At 26.6% G+C, this 22,324-nt stretch overlaps 4 protein-coding genes across 24 annotated transcripts; 2 read left to right on the top strand and 2 right to left on the bottom strand.

Moving 5' to 3' along the window:
• Window positions 1-771: 771 nt before the first annotated feature.
• On the bottom strand, window positions 772-7,003 carry CrebB (Cyclic-AMP response element binding protein B). Of its 15 annotated transcripts, XM_035866782.2 has the most exons (9): window positions 6,656-6,796; window positions 5,739-5,949; window positions 5,142-5,291; window positions 4,892-5,018; window positions 3,145-3,234; window positions 2,528-2,671; window positions 2,158-2,227; window positions 1,871-2,016; window positions 774-1,740 (listed from the first exon to the last, which is right to left on the bottom strand). In XM_035866782.2, exons 1-8 carry the CDS (start codon window positions 6,658-6,660, stop codon window positions 1,872-1,874), a joined length of 942 nt encoding a protein of 313 aa, XP_035722675.1. In that variant the 5' UTR covers window positions 6,661-6,796; the 3' UTR covers window positions 774-1,740; window position 1,871. The 15 variants fall into 15 exon arrangements, with proteins under 15 accessions (XP_035722686.1, XP_035722683.1, XP_035722687.1 ...); XM_035866793.2 differs by lacking the exon at window positions 6,656-6,796 and adding an exon at window positions 6,809-6,830 and having other exon boundaries at window positions 772-2,016; window positions 5,838-5,949; XM_035866790.2 differs by having other exon boundaries at window positions 772-2,016; window positions 5,838-5,949.
• A 1,547-nt stretch (window positions 7,004-8,550) lies between these two features.
• On the top strand, window positions 8,551-16,202 carry LOC118441820 (uncharacterized). Of its 7 annotated transcripts, none has more exons than XM_085657115.1 (11): window positions 8,551-8,593; window positions 9,913-9,979; window positions 10,248-10,395; window positions 10,891-11,453; window positions 11,520-11,706; window positions 11,923-12,116; window positions 12,195-12,299; window positions 12,558-14,858; window positions 14,932-15,173; window positions 15,305-15,554; window positions 15,678-16,202. In XM_085657115.1, the coding sequence occupies exons 4-11, from the start codon at window positions 10,926-10,928 to the stop codon at window positions 15,729-15,731; spliced, it is 3,861 nt and encodes a 1,286-aa protein (XP_085513241.1). In that variant the 5' UTR covers window positions 8,551-8,593; window positions 9,913-9,979; window positions 10,248-10,395; window positions 10,891-10,925; the 3' UTR covers window positions 15,732-16,202. The 7 variants fall into 7 exon arrangements, with proteins under 7 accessions (XP_085513241.1, XP_085513240.1, XP_085513239.1 ...); XM_085657114.1 differs by lacking the exon at window positions 8,551-8,593 and adding an exon at window positions 9,058-9,186; XM_085657113.1 differs by lacking the exon at window positions 8,551-8,593 and adding an exon at window positions 9,194-9,505.
• Window positions 15,841-18,495, bottom strand: cathD (cathepsin D). The gene is made up of 8 exons (XM_035867061.2): window positions 18,265-18,495; window positions 17,903-18,147; window positions 17,216-17,334; window positions 16,909-17,108; window positions 16,708-16,830; window positions 16,472-16,619; window positions 16,291-16,383; window positions 15,841-16,207 (listed from the first exon to the last, which is right to left on the bottom strand). The coding sequence occupies exons 1-8, from the start codon at window positions 18,336-18,338 to the stop codon at window positions 16,046-16,048; spliced, it is 1,164 nt and encodes a 387-aa protein (XP_035722954.1). The 5' UTR covers window positions 18,339-18,495; the 3' UTR covers window positions 15,841-16,045.
• Window positions 18,496-18,751: 256 nt separating this feature from the next.
• LOC118441957 (mitochondrial-processing peptidase subunit alpha) lies at window positions 18,752-21,987 on the top strand. The gene is made up of 11 exons (XM_035867053.2): window positions 18,752-18,945; window positions 19,237-19,466; window positions 19,544-19,623; window positions 19,696-19,881; window positions 19,995-20,087; window positions 20,180-20,352; window positions 20,636-20,747; window positions 20,831-21,039; window positions 21,131-21,296; window positions 21,387-21,519; window positions 21,579-21,987. The coding sequence occupies exons 1-11, from the start codon at window positions 18,896-18,898 to the stop codon at window positions 21,755-21,757; spliced, it is 1,611 nt and encodes a 536-aa protein (XP_035722946.1). The 5' UTR covers window positions 18,752-18,895; the 3' UTR covers window positions 21,758-21,987.
• Window positions 21,988-22,324: the final 337 nt, after the last annotated feature.

Here is a 22,324-nt window from a genome sequence, read left to right as displayed (position 1 = left end):
CTTTTTTCCTTTTTTTTATATGGTGCTATGAATACATTGTACTTTTTCTTATATCAAATATAGCAGGAAATTCATTTTTTTATATAAATATTGCATGAATATTATAAATTTTAAAGAAATTAAAAGTTATTTGACTGATTAATATGTAGTAAAGTAAAATGATCTGTGGTATTAATACCAAATAACAATAGAAAATATGTAAGGATTGCTATAATTATTTTTTAGTTATTTCTTTTGCATAGCACAAATCAGATTACTTAAACAATTATATGTAAAGATTAATTATTATTGATACAGAATTGTGTACTGGACAGAGATCACGAAATATGAAGAGAAAGTGGTTTTATCATTATCTACTAATGCAGTAGATTTATTTATTACTCTTTGATATTTAAATATTTAATTCATGCTAGTAGTCCTTAATTTAAAAATGCGAAAATATACATCAGAATGAAAGTTCCAACATCAACAGAATCTTATATAACACGTCAAGTGCATAAAAGTACGTTGTAATACATAATTTAAAAATATCTCTATCCTGTGTTCTTATAACGTAATAATTTTATATATATATACATATAGATATATATATATATGTATATATATATTATACATGTGGTATATATATGTATATATATATATATATATATATATATATATATATATATATATATTATACATGTGATATATATATATGTATATGTGTGTATATATATATATATATATTATACATGTGGTATATATATATGTATATATGTATATACATATATATATACATATATATACACTATTGTGTACACAGAAATTGTAAAGGCACTCCAGATTATATTACATTTATATTTTACATATATCAACCAGTAGTTTTTTCCACTTGTAGTATCCAGAGGAGGAGATAAAAGAGACAGAATATTCATTTTTGTAAATTCTGACTCTTTAAAATATAGTTTCTTGCATTGTAGATGTTGTTTCTCTCTTATATTCCTTTTGTTTTTAGAAAAAGATAATTATATTACATATATTTAATTAATATAACAGATAGATTGTAATGTTTTATAACTAAAAGAAATAAGCTTGTCTATCCATCATACTTATAAAAATATTTCCAATTATTCAAACAAAAATTATATCAATTTTTACAATGAATACTGTATATAATAATATACATTACCAAAAGTTAAAAGAGGCTATAGAAAATATGAATTCAAAGAAGATATGTGTAAATAATTACTTTTTAAAGAAATAATGATCACGAATGCGGATCTAAAATAATATGTTAGCCCCATTTGATACATTTTATAGATATATTTATAGAATTCTTTTCCTATAAGATATATAGCAAAAAAATCATGTAAGTGACTAATTTATCACAAATTGACTATTTGTAAAACCATTGAGTTGTTTTTTACAATACCTTTCAATCATCTAGTTTATAATATACAAATGGAAGGTTGCAGTGATACTACATTAACACATCATTTATCTCAAAATAGCACGATCATACTGCCTCTGTAGATTGTACATTTTGAACATTAACATTTTTTTTCATCCCCTCCATGCATGAACATTGGTGTGAATTTTATAATCATCTTTATCCAAAATATATATGATGATTTCCCAAATATCTGTCTATACATTCCCTACCTCCACATTTCATGTACCTTTGGCTTCTCGCTTTAGTAATAGCAAGTCTCACAAGCCTTTGTATTCATGCTTAAATACAGTATGTTACAGAACGCTTATCTATAAGAATGCATGTACATCACCATCGTTTATCTAACAATGTCTTAGGATAATGTACACAAACAAAACATGTACAAATTCCATAATCGATTAATAATTTTGATACAGTGTTTCAATATTGAACACCAACCTCAGTCCGCTTTTTGTTGATAGAGCTCTTTCAAGGACTTCAGCTCATCAATTAAAGTCTGATTTCTGTTTTCTAAAACTGCAACACGATTTTCTAAGCACTTAATATATTCCTTTTTCTTTCTTCTACATTCTCTTGCTGCTTGTCTGAAAACAAATATATTTATTAATACTCTATGATAGAAAAAATGTGTAATAAAAATTCTACAACTATTTTTATATGGATTGTATACTTGGATATTTTTGCATAATTTATTTAAATATTAATAAATTAATTATTTATCTTACCTATTCTTCAGCAACCTCAGTTCCCTTTTTCTAGCTGCATCTTCAACGACTACACCATGTCCTGGATAAGCTGTAACAGTGTCGAAGACTGTACATTTATAGATGAGGAAATTTTCATTAACTATTTTATTGTAAAAGAGCATAGTAAAGATATATATATAGATAGAGAGAAACTTTTCCTATAAAAATAATGCAAGAAGCATAATATGAAAATATATTGAGCTTTAAATATAAGATATGTGGTATTGTAACTTCACTATTGATAATACAAAGAAGTTAGAACTCTAATGACAAGTTAAAATATGGAATAATTAAATTAAATATATTTAACAGTTAAATAACAAGTTAAATAAACATGAGTAAAGCACACCTGGGACAAAATATTGCGTATCCTGACCCTGTGCATACTCTACTATAGCTCCACCTGCCGTTGCTGCATTACTCATAGTTAACGTATGAAGCCCTGGGACACCCTCCCCTTGAGTTGCAATTTGAATAGTGCCAGCAGGTATTACTGTAAAATATTATATCAAGCTATACTTATCCTTATATTGTTACTAATGTATAAGAACATATATTTATATTTGAATATGTATTCACACATTCATTATGCTATAAAAATTATAATGTCATGTATGCTTTAGAGGATATTGTGATGTAAACTATCAATATGTTTCATTAAATGGTAGCAAATTATATAAATTACTTTTTCATATATCATTGATATTATATAATTGAGATAAAATATTCTATAAACAAGGATGCCACACCAAACAAATATTTTGATATAATGTCATGTTAGGCAATACACACAGGGGTAGGAGATAGTATTTAAAATTTACATTTCTTAATGTAGCTATGCTATCAGTCAAAGACCATCCCAATTTTATAATAAAAAATATGTTTGACGGTGGATGAGATGCATATAGAAATCATAGTGGTACACAGGACAGCCAGCAGAAATATGCAGAAGATAAAATAACCAACCTGTCTGATAATGAAGAGAGTGGGAAGACACTTCACTGTCCACATTAGAATCGCACTCTGAAGAAGATTCTATGGGAGGCAAACGACCGTCTGCAACACCGAATGAAGAACCCTCCCATTACAGTGAAATGTATTTTGTCTTAATACATTTCTATGTCTTCTTATACGAGCAAGATTATCAACCTTTTTGACAAATTTATTCAAGTAAAGAGATATTGAGATTCTATTTTAATGATTTATATGAAAGATAGAATGTGATTATTATAATTAAAAATATTCTTAATTATAACATTGTATGTGCTGACAAAAATTTTTTATAAATAAATTAATATGTATTGTAATAAAATATAAATCATACAAATCGAAGTATGAGAAAGAAAGCAGTTAAAAACTATTTCCTTTCTGGTTACTGATCTATATATTTATTAATTCAGTGTGCCGTCAGCTCATACAAAAAGAAAATAGAGGATACAGTGAAAAATTAAAATATCCACTAAATATATCCTATTATTTTTAAAATGAAATTAACGATTACAAGAAAAATTATTTATTATTTCGTAAACTCATAGAGTCATTAAATAAAATAAAATAGTTACGAGTATATAATGGATATTGAAATGCAATATAACCAATAAATATATCTAATTAAATGTCATCCTATATGAACCATTAAAACAGGTCAAATAGTATGACAGATTAAAGATGACCAATCACATAGCATAAGTGGAAATTTTAAAGATAAGAATTCTATCAAATATAGATCTTCATTTTTTATAAAATTGATAGTAATAATAATAATAATATATTGGAAGAAACATGTATGAACATATTTTATTGAAATGGTGGCAAGTAATATTTATTCTTCTTAAACATTCATTTTTATTTGTAAGAAAAGACAGACAATTATGCAATTTATTAATTATTATTAAATTAATGAGAGAAATTACTGTAACAAATGTCTTCATCAATGCATCATCTTCTAACTTGTACACCATAACTAAACACAAGTAAACCAATTATCAAATGCAATACTTCTTTTTTCTTAAATACATCTTTAATATTCATAATAAAATAAGCACACACACTCATAGATCAATGAAAGTTCTTGTGTACTTCCAATGGGAAATAAATTTGATTTAATATTTTGTACGGGAAAAATAAATTGGGATTATCTGGAAACCTAACTGACATAATGTACATTGTAATTTTGGTACGGCATCCTTTCATAGATAAAATGGTAGATAAACGAAGAAACATAAGCAAACATAAGTATTATATGTTTAAACCTATTAATTTAATTTGCATACACATGACATTTATAAATTTTCTTTTTTTTTTTTTTTAATTTAATTATAATACGATCATTTTATTATTAATGACATTTGTATGAACTGACATGCACTTTGATGTTCTCCATGAATAATTTCAACTTAAGTCATACTAGAAAGATACTATATTCTAAATACTACTGGAATATTTCAATGAATTTAATTTTTTAAAGTAGTACTTCCATAATTATAATCGTAATTATGAAAAAAAAGTACTTTTCTTTAATTATATAAGTATAATTTATACTAAAATAATTTCTTTTCCAATTCTGTTAAACAATTTAATTAAATTTATTCAATCAAATAATTATAAAAAATAAAAAGTTATATCCAGTAAGCTATCCTATATCAATGTCACATGGCATAGAAAGACCATATATATATATAAAATGAACGATTATAAAAAATGATAATCTCACCAGTAATTTCTCCGCCACCTAGATCATTAAGAATTTTTCTGTATGATGGACGTCTGGTGAGAATATTACTTCTTGTTTTCGGAGATTCTTCATCCGAGAAACTGTCATCGCTTCCTGTCTCAACAACCTTAAACATAAAGACTTTATGTACTTCAAATGGTAATATTCAAATGATTTATATGATATTGTTTCATGATAAGTTTTTAAATATATATATATATATAATATGTTTAGCAACATTATAAAGTACCTGAAGCGTTTGTAAACTGCCTTGAGCAGTTTGTATGACTGAATTTGGTTTACTAACAAGAATAACATTTCCTTTGGAGAGAGCAACAGGTTGAATATTTGTTGCTGTCTGAATTACAGACTGCTGGTTAGGTTGTATAACAGATTGAACCTGTAAAATGTATTATGATCTGATAAATAATACAATTCTCTATTCAATTATATATAACAGAAACAATTTACATGCTTCAACATTAGTAAACTTTTTCCAAATATTTTCATAACAGTATAAATATATTTATTTTAAAAATTAATATCATTTTATAAAATAAAAGCAAAGCTTTTAATTATTTTTATTTTTATAAAATTAAACATAAAAAAATGTATAAGATTATATATTATTTATGTAAAAAATTATTGGAGATATATTTCTTATAACTTGTAAATTAATTTTGTTATGAAAACCAGCATTATGCAATACTAAATAAAAAATGTTTACATGACAAATTTAAGAAAAGTACAACTATTTGTAGAAAACAAATACATAACACATGCATTTTTGAAACGAAAAATGAAATAAATTAACAGACATAGATACACAGGAGCTCCTCCTGTATACCTGTGTTGCTCCTGATGAAGGTAGTGTCAGTTGCACAATGCTGGTAGAAGCTACCAGATGATGAGTTTGCTGTTGAGGCGTTCTATTGAGAGACTGTACCGATGTTGCAATTGCCGGTGCTGCATCACCACTTTGAGAACCCTGTGATAATGGGTCAACGGCCGATCCATTTTCCTCGACCATACTTTCCATAGCCTGGGTACCTGAAGCCCTATAATAGCAATTATTATAAAATGAGACACTATTTTTTACTATTTGTTATATTATATATACACACAAATTGGACTAAGCACTATTAAAATCGATCAAACCCTCATAATTAATAAAATTTTACTAATATACACGTACTTTGATATAAAGTATACATAAGTACATATTCAACTTATTTCACAGAAAAAATATATAAAGAAATCCGGTACATAATAATATAGTAAAGTATTCTAATAATAATAAAGTGTTTAAGGAAATATCTAAGTAGTAAAACATCAACACATCAATAATTTATTTGCTAGTTTCATTATATTGCGTAATATCATAAATATTAATTATTAAAAAGATCGATTATTTAATTGAATTGTTTCATTTCCAACTTCGGTAAATAAGATCAGAAGTATTGTTAAACGAAACAAAACAGAAGAAAACTGTCAAATTTATCGAAGGATAGAAGTAGCGTAGAGTAACAAGGCGAATTTTAAAAGTTCCCGCCAATGAGAGCGAACTGACTATGCTACTGCGTCATTTACATAAGCAGATCTAAAAATAATATCAGAACAATAAACACTTAAGGTGCTTTGGCGGCAGATGTATGAAAGTTGCAGAACCGCCATTCATCAATGTGTACATAGTTTTGATCGCAATCAGTCAAGTCCTTGAGGATGACGAGTTAAAATATGTTGAAAACAACACGGTAACCCTACATCATTCTTTAACGAAGAAATTCGTATCGTCCTTTCTTAAGACGCCATATTTCGCAGCATATTCCATAGTAGCAGACATAAAACTTCCCATGCGTTGAGACTCTCACGAGTAAAAACGTTTAACGATTACTATTGAGAGTATTTCGGGTGTACCGTTAGCGCAGTGGTCCATGTCCGCTTGTTATTATTCTCCAGCTGGGTACTTACCAGTTACGTATTTCTCGTCACCAACTTTGCTGCAATCGGAGTGGGCAAGCAGGCAGGTACGTAGCAGCCACGTCAAAACTCCAGTGGCTTCGTCACTGGTGGAACCCGAGCTGCGCCGTGCGCGTCACCATCAAAATGGCGACCATCCACGTCCCTCGCCATCGTTGTCCCCACCATTACCGCTGCCGCTGCCACCGCCGCAGCCACCGCCACCGCCACCGCCACCGCCGCCGCCACCACCACCGCTACTATCACCGCAACTTCCACCGTCGTCTCTTTGTAAAAGCACTAAGAGGCGCGGCAGATAATTTTACGCTTTTTTTCGAATCTTCTACTTCTTGCAACGTGACTATCACACTTTGTACCTTCGATACCTTTTCATTCCTTCTCGAGCTCTCTTTTTTCTATTTCCTTCTTGAGACTTCAATTGTTTTATTTTTTTTTTTTTTTCCTTAGTAAACTCGTGCAACATTTCTTACGTCACAAGATTGCTTAGAATAAATACACTTCCTGACATAAATGACACACGATCATCGAGCAATGGAATCATTTAATATATTCATTCGTTGATTTAATAGATTTTACAATTATCATATATTTTCACATATCCAAAACATTATAAATTCATTCAACCGAATGGACTTTGAACATAATCCATGTGTAACGATATATTCTCTTGTAATGTAGGAAGGCAGATCACCGCTGACGTGTCAGTGACGTCATTCTATGACGTCACCGCTACATTTAGTACATTAGTATTTTAAGATATTTTTTTTTTAGTAATAGATTTAAATATTCTCAATTACGTTATATTAAACTATAATAATATGATAAATAATTAGAAAAAATTTAATGCCCGTATAATATTATTTAAGATAAAAATAGCTAATTATGTTGTGTGATTGCATATATTAATATTCCAATATCGTTGGATCAATGTTTCAAATGTCGAATGTCACAGATACTTTAAATATTTTTCGCTCGACAAAACGTGAATTCTTCGCAGTATAAAATAACTATCAGTTTGTTAATATAGGAATAGTACAAATTGATACGTTAATATCACATGCATCTTTCTCAAGGTTACTGATAAATTATCATGCGATATAGTAACATCTGAAAGTAATATGCGAACGAAGTTATTTCTTTCTTCTTTCTTTTTTCGATTGTTATTTTCACACTAAATCGTAAATGTACGTAAATTCATTAGCGCGAAAGGACATTTAATTATATAAAATTAAAACTTATTTTATAATACCTTCTTTAATTCTTTTATTTCAACGGAACATTTTATCTACTATCGGAAAAGTGTTTTCATAATTAGTTTGAAAGATTCACCGCTAGATGTACGATGCATATAAGGCTATGCTTTTGATACTTTTTAATATTTGGGTGCATGCACATGGTAATTTTTGCAGTTTTGTTGCATTGTGAAAGAAAAAAATCATAATCAAATTTATGAAAAAATAAGTATCAAACTTAACATTAAAAGAAGAAACTTAAATTCTTTCAAAAATTTATATATAATAGATGTGTATATATATATTTTTTTTTGTATATAGGTGTGTACAGCGTTTGAGAAAATACGCATCAAAAAACAAAGTTTTTTACGAACTCTTTTCATCGTAGTTCATTCGTATGTATGTGTGCATCGTCTGTGGTAAGAAAATGAAAGAATTTGTTGTTGTTTACATTACATTGAAAGCGAGTATTTTCCAAGAAATTATATAAGTCAGTGCGATAATATTTCTTCTATATAGATCAATAGTGTCCAAATATATATAAGTTAAAACATTCTTTTCTCTCGTCATATTTCAAGCGATTTCTTCTTCGTTTCAAACTTTCCTTCAAGAAATCGTTAGAATATTTTCAGTTACTGTTGAGTCCATAATATTCCAAATATAAATTGATTATTAATTAATACTTATAGAGATCAATTTGTCGATGAGCTTAATAAAACATTATTCCTTTTGGACATTTTGACAAGAGAGTTGTATTATAAATAGAAATACATTTTTTTACTATTCGATTTATTTATTAGTTATTTTTTTGACTCGCGAAGTAGAACGCGGGAACCCACGTACATATATATAGCTGATCAATAAAATGTTTCATAATTTTTCTGCTCTTAGATTTTATATTTTACGTTACTTTATAATAAAAAGTAAAGAAATTAATTTATTTATTACTATCCAGTATATCCTAGATATTACATTATTACATAACTCTTAAGATGCGATCGATATAGAATAATTTTCTTTTAACGTGCGTCGATTGTTTAATGTCAACAGAAAGATCATTGAAAGGACCGTAAGAGTTATTACGTTAGTTTCATTTCGTACTCCGAGTAGTAAACGTTGGAACGCTTTGTTTCCGTACCACTACATTTAATCATCTTATAGATACGAACATTTTATAATTATTTAAATAATGTACAATGCACTCAGAGTATAGCTGTATATTACAATATATTTTCAAAATTTCTTTAACCTAATTCTGATTAAACATTAAAGGACATTACATTGTTAATAATACTTTCAAAAATAAATAGATTGGATATAGCAAAATTCTATGGGCAAATATAAAGTATTTAAATTTATGGCTAAAATCAAGATTTTATCAATTATTTGGTTTTAAATAATGGTTTGTGAATATATATTTTTTATGCTATTCTTTTTTTTTTATAGCATTATATCTGAACTTTGCATTGCAATGAATTCATATACCAGAAATATATTGTTATTTAACATTATGTATGTTACTTTCCGGAACACATTTAAAGCATCTAGATTATTGATTATTAAGCATCAGAAGATCTTATATGTCGATTCCTGTATTACTATTTACTATAAAAAATCCGTTATATTCTCGCTATTCGACCAATAGATAAAAGGAATGAGGGCGCTGCAGATACTCGTTTATAACAATTATTTTTTTAGTCATTCTTATTATATAGATTTTATTTTTTGAAGGATGTTCTTATTCAAATTGTTTAACTAATATAATTTGTATAAATCTTCGTAATTTTCATAGCGAATTATTCTTTGTAGGAAATGTATAAAGATCCTAGATGCACAAAATATAGAAAACCTCGTTCGTTCCATGGAACGAAATTTGGTAAATATATTAACGTAGCAATTGGTATTTCGTGTGCAATTGTTTACGCATTTTCATATGGTTTGTCGTGAGTATTATATTATATTAGATTAAAATTCAGTTCTTATTTACATAAAGAGAATAAAGTTCAATTTTATCCGCTCGATTCATTAAAGATTTCAATGGCACTTAAAACATAACCTGTACTTACATTCAATGTTATATATATAATTGATGTTTAGATTTGTAGATTGATAATAAATAATAATAGATAAAACATTATTTCTAGTCGTATCCAAGTTTTACGAGAAAATATAGATAAATTAAGATATGACTTAAATGCCAATATCATCGGCAATGACATAATAGAATGGAATTTGGAACAAAAATTACTTGAAAGATTAAGAATTAAAGAAGAAGCAGAAAAAGCTAAATATGTAAATATTTTCACATTACATTAATAAGATTTATTTATATTATATTTTATATAATAAATTAATTAAACATATTTAACACAACAGGAGAATAAAGAGGTACATACTTGAAGGCAGCTTAATATAGTCATAATAGTGTGTAGTATGTAATATAACCAATAATGTTAAAATAAATATATATAATATAAATAATGAATTATTAAATTTATTATATTTTAGAAATTATGTGATAATTACTTCTTAATACTAAAAAAAATATTTTGTATTAAGATGATATAACTAAAATAATACATACAATATTAATTATATTTATATATTTTGTCTCTTAGTAAGAAAGAACAAATTTAAAATCTACTATCATAATCTTTAAAATTTATCAAAAAAATTGATTATGTATTATTTATTTAAAAATATAATTTAGATAAGATAATAAAAATATGAATATATTTGGATGATTATTTTATTTGTTGTGCTTCTCTTATTAATTTTCACTTATAGATATAATAATTGAATCTTTTGGAAAGAAATATAATATGGACATGGAAAAATGTAATAAAAATGTACAAAAAATCGATAGTGAAGTTGGTACATCTGTATCATTGGATTCAGATGCAAGTATAGCAGATTTTAAATCTCCAAAAATAAAACCAATTGAAAAATTAAAACTATTTAACTTCAAATTAACGAAGAAGAAAGAAACAAGCATAAAAACTGAGTTAAGTAAAGGCTTAAATAAGAAAGCAAGTAATCAGTTAAAAAAAAATATTTCTGATGTTCATACACGAACAGAATCAAATATATGCGAGGAAAAAAATGAATCTGTAAAACATTCAAATGATACAAAGGTAGCATATGTATGTCCATTATGTTTTAAGAATTTTAAAGATACAAATAGTAGGATACTTCATATGAAAAATTGTGCTGCAAAAAATAATGTTTCTATGGAAAAACTATTACAAGCTATGGAGTTACAAGAACGTCAATCTGCAGAAAGAGTTTCTCTTGGATTACTTGCTGCACCTGTGTTACAGAATAAAAAGCAAACTACTATAAATAAAATGGTATGTTGGGAATAAAAGATTAGTAATATTTATAACATGAATATTATAAAAATTACATTTCTATAGTTTCTCGCAAAAGATCATCAATTGCAACTTGCTCTTGCACTTTCTAAATCCCTCTATGAAGCTGAAGAAGTAGGGAATTACAATGAAATAGAGGATTTAGCAGATATATGTCCTACAAAGGATTCTACTAAGGAACTTATAGACAAAAATTTAATGGGAAACATTACCACTCGATTTCAAAAGAAAAGTATGATAAAATAATTTACGATACATAACATTTATTTAATAATATACAAGTAAAAGATAGTGTGCTTAAGTAACTTGTACTTGTATAATATAATATTAAATATTAAAAAATAAAAAATATAAATATGAATATGCTATTAGTAAATATATCTTATATTTACTAATAGCATGTTCATATTATAAAATAATATTAAACGTAATATTTTGTTTTAAATAGAAAAGCAAACTTTTATAACAGTATTACAAACTCGTTCAAAAGAAGAAAGAGACCGTTTAATAACTGAAAAAATAGCTGAAATTTTAATAGATAGTGAAACACTTCATCAGAGCCAACAACAAATGCAAAGTAAATTTGAAAATATAAAAAGGAATAATTTGAGAAGTCATATTCTTAAAAAATATTTAAATTTTGTAAGTATATTTTTAGGATCATAGTAATAAACATTTTTAAAGAAATTTTATATTTTTTCTTCATTGTATTACACACAGGATAATAAATTATGGAATTCAGCGATGTTACAGCTAAGTCAAAAAGATTTTTATGTCATAAATTTATCACCATATATAATCCCAAGTACAAAACAAACGTTTATGGTATTTATGTGCATAATTGTTTTATGCTTTACATATATGCAATACAGCATATATAGTAATAAGCAAAATGACATGTAATTTAGTAAATTAATCCTTCCATTTTCTCAACAAAAATCAAGTCGTTTAGTTGAATCTTGAAAAAGTTATTTTTTTATAAACAATATGTATTCAGTTTTGCTTATTACTATATACATATTAAATAGAATTATTAATTATATTAGAAAAAATATTTTCATACAGTATTTGAATAATTTTTAGGAAAGTGAAAGTGAATCAAATATGTCAAATAAGTCTGAACAAAAAGTTTCATCGCCAACAAAATCTAATTTACATTCGAATAAAAAAGAAAGTTCAAATATATCACACAAAGTAGATATAAACTTATTTCCAAATACAGAAAAAGAGAATATTAACATACAGTCGTCTATTAATACTCTAATACTTGACTGGGGAAATGCATTAAACAATAGTTCATCAAGTGATATAATAATATTTGTTAATGGTAGTAAACATATTTGGGTACATAAATTGGTTTTTTATATACGCTGTTCTAATATTTTACTTGATATAATTCCAAATAATGATACAACTTATTCAGTTAAAGAAATGATCTGCTGGACCGATGTAGAGTACCATATTGCTTTAGCATTTCTAGAATTTATTTATTGTGGTATTGTTAAAAAGCATGCAATTTCTTTTAATGACAATATTGCAATATCTTCGCTGGGCCGCTTGGCAAGAAGATATAAAGTAAAAGAATTATTCACTTATTTGCGTCTTGAATATGCTGCTTTCCACGATAGAACTTCAAAAAATGATAAGTTTGAACTGTATAAACAAGATACACAAGAAGATTGTAATAGCAATGATAAGCAAAATGAATTTGTAGAATATAATACACTAACTCCAAAAAAAGATATTAATAGTGTTAATTGTAGTAATCAAAGTATACCTGATATTTCCATAATGGAAATTTCACCTGATAAACTCTTAAAAACAAGTATATCTCCAGAAAAATGTGTGACACTTGTGGATAGAAAAAACAGTATGTCTCCAGATATATTCAATGATACAAATGATGTTATATTAAATCATACAAATATGGAAATATTATTGAGTCCAATTCAATGCAGTTCAAAAAATACTACAAATCAAATTTTATTTTCCTCATCAATAAACAAAAGTAGATCTTCTACTGATGAATGTGTACTTAATCAGTCACCAGTGGCAACTCCAAAAAGTAATCCAAATATAATGGAAGATAAAATAAAATCAAAAAGTAATCTTACATTATTTATTGAAGAAGTTCAGAGAGAAAATGCCAAATCAGATTTTGCTTCAGATTCTGAAATAGACTCTCCAATCAAATCGTTTATTCAGTATAATAAAAATCCATTTAGAAAGAAGAATTATAATGAATCTAATGTTCTTGATAAACTCCATAATTCTAAACTTTCTCCAGATCAAACAGAAAAGAAAGAAAATGGTTTGAGTAAACTTGAAAAGGATATGCAGATTCATGCTGATGATAATCCACAGTTATACAATATAACAATAGATAAAAATCTTACTACATCTACTGAACATAATCATATAGATTTATTCTCATCAATAAAAGAAATTGAAACTAGTACGTATAGTGACAAAAATTTCTCAGAAAAAACTATTCCAAGTTCACAGATCAATAATGCGTCTGTAACTACATCATTATCTTCTAATAGTGAAATGGATACAGATGATCTGAATATGTATACAAAAAATAAAAGAAAATATATTGATAAAAGTATAGCTGTATATCAATCTGCTTCGAAAAAATATAAAAATACTATGACTGAAATTAAAAATGATGAAGTAGAAAATAATAAAGCCATTGCATCAAATTCAGAAAAAGTTGATGAAGATGAAATCTATGATATTTTGTTAAATAATAGTTTTAAACATAAAGACAATTTTAAAGAACAAGATATAGATAATTGTAACAATGATAATTCAAAAACTCAAATTACTAATAATGAAAGCTTTAATAATGATTACTCCAATATTTTTAACTTAGTTTCTCCTGAAATATCTGATATCGAAAACCAAAATGACAGTCCTTTTAAATTATCAACCAATCCGGATTCTATTGTAATATCCTCTAGTCCAGATATAGATATAAACAGTCAAGATATTAACAACTTCAATAAAAATGATAGCCTTGGTGTTCTAAGTTCTAAAATACAAGAATCTGATGATGAATTGCACTATACTTTTCCGAATGATATACACTTTTCAAATATTAATATCGATAACAAAATTGAACATATTACTTTGAATAATAAAACATTGCAAATTTGTTCAAAAAACAAAAAATCACGAAAAAGATGTAAATCTGAAGGGAATTTACAAATTAATTACACAGCTGAAGAAAATGATAAACTTGATAAATTCAATAATATGAACAGTTTTCAATGCAACAAAGAAGATAACAAGTTGATTATAAAAAATAAATTATTTACTATAATTGAAAATAATATTTTACCACCAAATTATGATATTATGGATACTGCTGAGCTTCATGTATGTCCATTAATTATTTCATTCCTATAATTTCTGATATTTTCTGGTAATTGTATGTATTATTTCTTTTTAGAAGGAAATGCAGAAATATGGATTAAAGATACAAAACCGTAATAAAAATATTAAATTATTAACATATATTTATAAAGAATTACATCCTACTATCGATTTATCTGAAACAATAGATACAAGTGGTAAAAATATGTATAATGAATACGAAGGGCCACAAAAAAAAAAATTAAAGGTAGATATTAATTTATCGGATAAATACAGTAACATTGAACGTGAATGTAATGTATCTTCCTTCAAAAATTGGTATGTGTTTAATAAAATAATGCTTGTGTGTGTGCGTGCGTGTGTGCATACACGAATATATTATATTATATTATACACGAATATATTATATTATATTATAGTATTTTTTAAATATTATAAAATTATTTAAGGAATTCAAATGATTATTCCAGGAGAATGGAAACTAAAGCAGAATATATGAACAATGTTGAAAACTTAATTGCATTAAGTGATTGTGATAGTATAAAAGAAGCATTTTCAAAGTTAATAGAATTTAATAAAGATTTACATAATAAAATTTTGCAATATGAACCATTGAATATAGAATTGTTGCATCAAATATTAAAAACAAATGGTTTCAAGTGTAAAATTAATGCTCTCATTGATTTTTTGGATGAACAGGTATTCCTTCCTTCATTATTTTTGTATAATATACTTTTCTTTACAGATATTTATAATAATTTTTTTATAAGTTTCAATAATAGTTCTTATAATAACTAAATAATAATTAATAATTTGTTTCAGTGCATTACGTTTTATTTGCCAGAGAATAAAACAAAAATCAAAAATAGAAAATAAGAAATAAAATTAATTTTAATAAAATTAGACTATATATGAATATTTATGATTATTATGCTTTTCGTATAAGTGTAGATACATATACATATAGATACAATGAATAACGGCACATTTTTAATGAAATTATATTTGGTATAAGAAAAAATTATAGTAAATAAACAAATCACATAATATTCATACGCATTTTATACAATTTAAACGCTTATTTTATGGATTATTTCTTTTATATTAAGTAAAACGTTTTTATCGCTTTCAAAATTTACTAATGTACACATATGATGTTAGTGCATTATGATTAGTATTTTTCGTTGTATTTATTTAGCAATTGCGAATCCTATACGATTATTTTCCATATCGAATTCAGTATAATAACGTCCAATAAATACATCACCAAGAATCCATAATGGTCCATTAGGTGGAGGAATATCCATACCCATAAATCCACTCAAACAAATAGTCTTACCAAATTGTGTAACCTATACAGTAAAATAGACATCTTATAAATCATTATTATTTTATATCACATTATCCAAATTTACATAGTTACAAATCTACCAACCTTTAAAACATAATCATTACCAGTCAAGGAAAAGGTATGTCCACCAAGTACAAATTTAATCTCAGGCAGTTGTTCGATAGAATTACAGTCGACCTTTAAACAGATAATAATCATAATATTGAGTTGATATATCATAATATTAAATAATAATCATATTATAATAAGAAATTTTTATATTTACCATTGCTTCTCCTGCTACAATGGGTGTTGCGCCAATTTGTTTATTTATCGCCTGAATTTCTTCTACTGGTCCTGCTATTAATGATGTACCTGTATCTGCAATAGCTTCACAACCATTTGCACAAAATACGCTATCACCAACTTCAACTCTATAATTAAATGATATCGATACAACATCTTTTATTACAATAATATCAATGAAATAACATTACGTAATATTAATCATATAAACTATACCTATCCATTCTAAATTGCCAGTATGCTTTACGATCTACAGGAACATATGTAAAATCACCTTCATAATGATTAGGATCTGAGCCTCCCAATATCATTTCTCCGCCTACCGGTGCTGAAGGATCTCTGAATAGATTTAAAAATATAAAATAAAATTTGATGATAACAAGAAAGATAAATATATCAGACAACAAAATAAGATACCTATTTAAGTAGAAACTAAAAATGGCCTGTGATATTATGCCTTGTTTAACTATATTATAAAAAACAGGCGTTACACCGTCTACAGCTATTTTAGAATATGCCATTCCTAATATTCCATCAAATTTAGCGGCAACAAAAGCAAGTCCAGGTTCACTCATAGCTTCAGCAAACATTTGATTTTTGATTTCTGCTCCTGCAATCTATAAATATTTCTTATAACAAATCTATTAAGATAACAATTTAATGGAGGCATTGTTCATAATACTATACTCAAATCAATATAATATCAGTAAGATCAGTAACTTACAGATACTGTATCGATAGATAAGAATCCAGAAAGACTACCAGAACCATATCGTATTGCAAACTCTGTGCCATTCTTTTTATATGTAGACGATTTATTACTATCATATTTATGATGGAGAACTGAAAAAATATAATTAAACAATTATTTCATCATTCGATTGTTATAAACATGTTTCACTTTAATTTATACATGCTGTTTCATAAATAGTACAATATGATAAGAAATTATTGTATTATGTTTCCTTATTGTTAATTAAAACGATCGTTAATTGTATGTACAATAACGCATTAATAAAAAAAAAAAAATAGATATCTCGATTATATTTTAGTATAAATAAAATAGAATTTTTATTATCGTTTCTTTTTTTTTATCTTATCTTTTTTTTTTTGATATCGTAAAAGGTTACACTTAAATATATGTACTATATATATCTCCAAGTGAATATCGTAAATACATAATCAGTACAAGAAAACAAAAAGAAACAAGGAAAATGAAAGATAAAACATGTTCTTTACTCTTTTGATATTTCTTATCATTACGTTGCATTTCTTTTTCATTGAAAACGATTATTAATAATAATTCCATTATCATAAATATTTTTCTCTATATCATTAAGACCATATATTTACATGCTATTAAAATGGGAAAAAAGAACGTACATATATAAATATATATATATATACTTACGACAAGCAATATTCGTTAAGTGGCACTTTTTGGATGGTACCCATAAATTTGAGGAGCCTGTATCAAAAACTACACTGAAATTTTGCGGTGGCGAACCGATACTAATAATACCATAATATTGTGCATCAAGATAATTAGATAATGGTTCCGGCATTAATCCGCCATTCAAAAGATGAACTTGGTGCCATTCGGTATCATATTCTTTCAGCTGTGATCGTATGGTTTGAGTCTTGTACATAGGAATCCTCGAATAATGGCCAAAATATTTAATTAATAAAAAACATTTTTTTTCTTTTTTTTTTTTTTTTCGCTATTTATCGCGTGCTTTAATTATTACATTTAATTTAAATATTTTTATTTACCTTAGTATGTCGTTTGCATTAGCAAACGTTAACAAACTGGAAAGATATATGAAAAGATAATGCATCTTTTCCATATTTAACAGATGGGAAGCACTTTAACTATACAATCGTATTTACGTATTTCGATATTCTTTGTACAGTATCAATTATGCAGGACCACTGACGACTAATTTTGAAATATCACATAGATCCAATTGAATCAAAATTTAACTAGCAAGTCATACAGAAAGGATACTCTTATCGAACTTTTTGTCGCAACCTGGTGACATGCGCCTGCAATTAAAGATATTTCCCATTTGAAATAACTTTTTTTTTATTTTTATCAACAATATTCATAAATTAATATATTAAACTTTATCAGATTGGCAATGAATCCTTATGCATATGTACGTAGTGAAAATATTAAAAAATGCATTATAAATATATATATATATATATGTATATATATAATCACAAGTATGGAGAATCTACTCTAGAAATTTGAATTCTATGCCAATGGAGAAACGTAGTGGAACATCTATTATATTCACTTTGATTATTAGGTTTCTTTCATAAGTTTGGGCTATAAATAATACTAATATTAATAATAGCAATAAACGATTAAAATTTTAAATAAACAAATAACGTCAAAATGTTAATTAGGTTACCACAAATTCCATTATCATCTGTACTTAAAAAACGGTAATTTTAATATGATATTACGCTAGACTATTGCTTCAAATTTTGATTCATAACCTTTATGCTATTTCATTTTTAATTTATAAGTCACAGATAAAAATTAATAAAACAAATAGTTTTTTTTTCTTTTTTATTGTATATATTCTTTTTGATATAAATTATCGTGTTAATAATAAATTTGTCGAACGATATAAATTAATAGTATTTACGAATATTTCAATGCTTTCGTATTTATTATATCATCATCATTATGAACAAAAATGAATAGATTAATAGAAATCGTTTTTCTTTCAGCCCCATACAAACAGATAACCTTACTCTTTGGCAAGCGTGTAACTTTACAACTGGTGTAAGAAAACCAAGTGTCACATCACTTCCACCATTGACAGAACCAGTACCTAATTTACCAAAGCCGATTTATTCTACAGCTAAAGAAGAACATCAGAAAACTGAGGTCACAATTTTGTCAAATGGATTACGTGTTGCTTCTGAAAATCGTTTTGGTCAATTTTGTACAATTGGTGGTATGGATTATATAAACTTGATCAATATACATGTAATAACAAAAACGTTATAGTAATGACATAAAAATATATTTTAGTTCTTATTGACTCTGGTCCACGATATGAAGTTATCTATCCCAGTGGAATTTCTCACTTTCTTGAAAAGTTAGCATTCAGTGTAAGAGCCTTAATTGTATATAATAAAAATAACTTAATTGGAACAACATAATGATGTTTAATAATTGTTTAGTCGACGAAACATTTTGGAAGTAAAGATGAAATAATGTTAGCATTGGAAAAACATGGAGGTATATGTGATTGTCAGGCATCAAGAGATACATTCATTTATGCTGCATCAGCAGAATGCCATGGTTTAGATACAGTCACAAATATCTTGGGTGAAATTGTTATGAGGCCCAAAATTACAGAGGAAGAGGTATATTTATAAAATGTATATATATATATATATATATATATATATATATATATATATATATATATATATATGTTTGTAATATTTATGAAGATTTAACATGATTATTTTTAAAGATATTGGCAGCTAGACAAACAGTTCGCTTTGAAATAGAAACATTGTTAACAAGACCAGAGCAGGAACCTATACTGATGGATATGATTCATGCTGTAAGTAAAACTTAATATTATCTTGCATGAAATGTGAAGCACAATATATACATTAAGTTAAACTTAATCGCAAAAATATATTTTATATATAGGCTGCCTATAGGAACAATACATTGGGCTTTCCTAAGATTTGTTCTGAGGAGAATATAGAAAAAATAGATAGAAATATTCTATTAACTTATCTTAAACATCACTATATTCCAAGTAGAATGGTTGTTGCTGGTGTTGGTGTTAATCATCAGGATTTGGTTAAAGCGGTCGAAAAGTAATTCAATCGTTCGTGCGTATTTGGATATGTAGCATAGTAAAGCGATCATTCACAAAATATCATATCGCAAGTATTTTCTATATTTGTTGATTAAATTATCCCATTTATTCATGCATGTTTTCAATTTATTTCTTTTAATTTTGTCTAGTCATTCATCAAGAGAAGATTTAAGAAACTTCTTACAAAACTTTATGTTTATTTGAAGCTTAATTATTCGTAATACTAATGTGATTTTATCAAACTAAAGGGTATTTCAAGTTTTATAATTTATTTATTCTAGATACTTTGTTGCTCAAAAGCCTATTTGGGAAGAACAAAATATTGTTTCTTCTGATAAAAATGAATATTCGGTTGATAAATCCATTGCGCAATATACAGGTGGATACATACTGGTAAATTTATATTAAATTCATTACATTGTTTTCAGTTAAATTAAGGATTTAATAACTTTGTTTTATCTTCTACGTATAAATAGGAAGAATGTACTGTACCAGTATATGCAGGGCCAAGTGGTTTACCAGAATTATCACATGTGGTAATAGGCTTAGAGGGTTGTTCGCATCAAGATTCAGATTTTGTTGCCATGTGTGTTTTAAATATGATGATGGGAGGTGGTGGTAGTTTTAGTGCTGGTGGCCCTGGAAAGGGCATGTATACACGTTTGTATACTAATGTTCTTAATAGGTAATATTTAGTATACATTTAAATCATGTAATATTTGTGATTAAAGATTTTAAGTAAAAGAAATGTAATTAATTTGAAAAATATGTTGTAGGTACCATTGGTTATATAGTGCAACGGCATATAATCATGCTTACACTGATACAGGTCTTTTCTGTATTCATGCATCTTCTACGCCCTCGCATATAAGAGAGTTGGTAGAAGTTATTGTACACGAATTGGTTTCAATGTCTAGCAATATTTCAAACAGCGAACTTGAAGTAGGACTGCAAAATAAGATTGCCATAATAAATTAAAAGAAACAGATTTTTTTTTTTTTTGATAAACTTTTGATATCATTTGTTTTGTAGAGAGCAAAGAAGCAATTACAATCTATGCTGCTTATGAACTTAGAACAAAGACCTGTTGTATTTGAAGATATTGGAAGACAGGTCTTAGCAACTGGTTCCAGAAAAAGACCGGAATTTTTTATACAAGCGATTGGTAATTAGCTTATTATTTGTAAAAATTTATTATAGATTCTATATTCATTATTTTTACAGAAGCGATATCGAAAAGTGATATACAGAGAGTAGCCCGTCGATTACTTAAATCCGCTCCTAGTGTAGCTGCTCGTGGGGAAGTTAGATCAGTTCCATCAATTGCAGATATTCAAACTGGTTTATTAGACGCTCAAGGTCGATTACCTGGTTCTCAAAGCAGATTATCTCTTTTTCGTTAAAAGTTTTAACAAAATTCACACATTTTTTCCTTGGATTTTTAAATAGCAAAGAATAATTTATTAATATACTATTCATTTGTTAAGGTGCGGATCTGTAAAAAGTAATAATCTCTCTTTGTTTTGAAAATCTTTTTGTAATATAATTTGCATTACTGTTATCAGCTAAAAAATTAATAGTACTACACTCCTTTTACTGTGATTTTGTATAAAATAAAACAAAGTATATATTATCTCATATCATTTAAATGTGGTATATATATGTAGATATATATTGCCAATTTATTCAATTGATTATTACATTTATTCAATAGTTCTTTATTTCTCTTCATCTGTAATTCTTAATGATCTATGAATAGTAATTGTGAAATATAAGTAGTAATTTTTTCTTTATAACGGTACGTATGTAAATTCTTTATGTAATTGTTAATTTGAAATAGAAGGAAATATCATAAATGGATCATTCATAGCTTCGATTAATTTTATAATATCTTAAATATTAAGGATAATAGCAGGACGGGTTGTTAATCAAATTCAAATAATGTGTTTTAGTATAGACCAATCAGATTA

The sequence above is a fragment of the Vespa mandarinia genome, chromosome 5 (assembly GCF_050613455.1).
Source record: "Vespa mandarinia isolate Hongniang chromosome 5, ASM5061345v1, whole genome shotgun sequence".
NCBI classification, from domain to species: domain Eukaryota; kingdom Metazoa; phylum Arthropoda; class Insecta; order Hymenoptera; family Vespidae; genus Vespa; species Vespa mandarinia.
Note: the sequence above shows the minus strand (reverse complement) of the source record. Positions and strands in the feature narration are given on the sequence as shown.

Excerpts from the sequence above, each read along its gene's own strand:
- LOC118441820 (XM_085657115.1), top strand. The coding sequence starts at position 10,926 with ATGGACATGGAAAAATGTAATAAAAATGTACAAAAAATCGATAGTGAA. Across the intron at positions 12,300-12,557 it reads GTACAAAACAAACGTTTATG|GAAAGTGAAAGTGAATCAAA; the intron begins GTATTTATGTGC and ends AATAATTTTTAG. Across the intron at positions 15,555-15,677 it reads TTGATTTTTTGGATGAACAG|TGCATTACGTTTTATTTGCC; the intron begins GTATTCCTTCCT and ends AATTTGTTTCAG.
- LOC118441957 (XM_035867053.2), top strand. The coding sequence starts at position 18,896 with ATGTTAATTAGGTTACCACAAATTCCATTATCATCTGTACTTAAAAAA. Across the intron at positions 21,297-21,386 it reads TTTCAAACAGCGAACTTGAA|AGAGCAAAGAAGCAATTACA; the intron begins GTAGGACTGCAA and ends TTTGTTTTGTAG. Across the intron at positions 21,520-21,578 it reads ATTTTTTATACAAGCGATTG|AAGCGATATCGAAAAGTGAT; the intron begins GTAATTAGCTTA and ends TTATTTTTACAG.
- CrebB (XM_085657129.1), bottom strand. The coding sequence starts at position 6,581 with ATGTACACATTGATGAATGGCGGTTCTGCAACTTTCATACATCTGCCG. Across the intron at positions 5,950-6,519 it reads CTGCCGCCAAAGCACCTTAA|GGCTTCAGGTACCCAGGCTA; the intron begins GTGTTTATTGTT and ends TTGCTATTATAG. Across the intron at positions 2,228-2,527 it reads TACGCAATATTTTGTCCCAG|CTTATCCAGGACATGGTGTA; the intron begins GTGTGCTTTACT and ends ACACTGTTACAG.
- cathD (XM_035867061.2), bottom strand. The coding sequence starts at position 18,338 with ATGGAAAAGATGCATTATCTTTTCATATATCTTTCCAGTTTGTTAACG. Across the intron at positions 16,831-16,908 it reads TTTAGTTTCTACTTAAATAG|AGATCCTTCAGCACCGGTAG; the intron begins GTATCTTATTTT and ends AAATCTATTCAG. Across the intron at positions 16,384-16,471 it reads TTGTAGCAGGAGAAGCAATG|GTCGACTGTAATTCTATCGA; the intron begins GTAAATATAAAA and ends ATCTGTTTAAAG.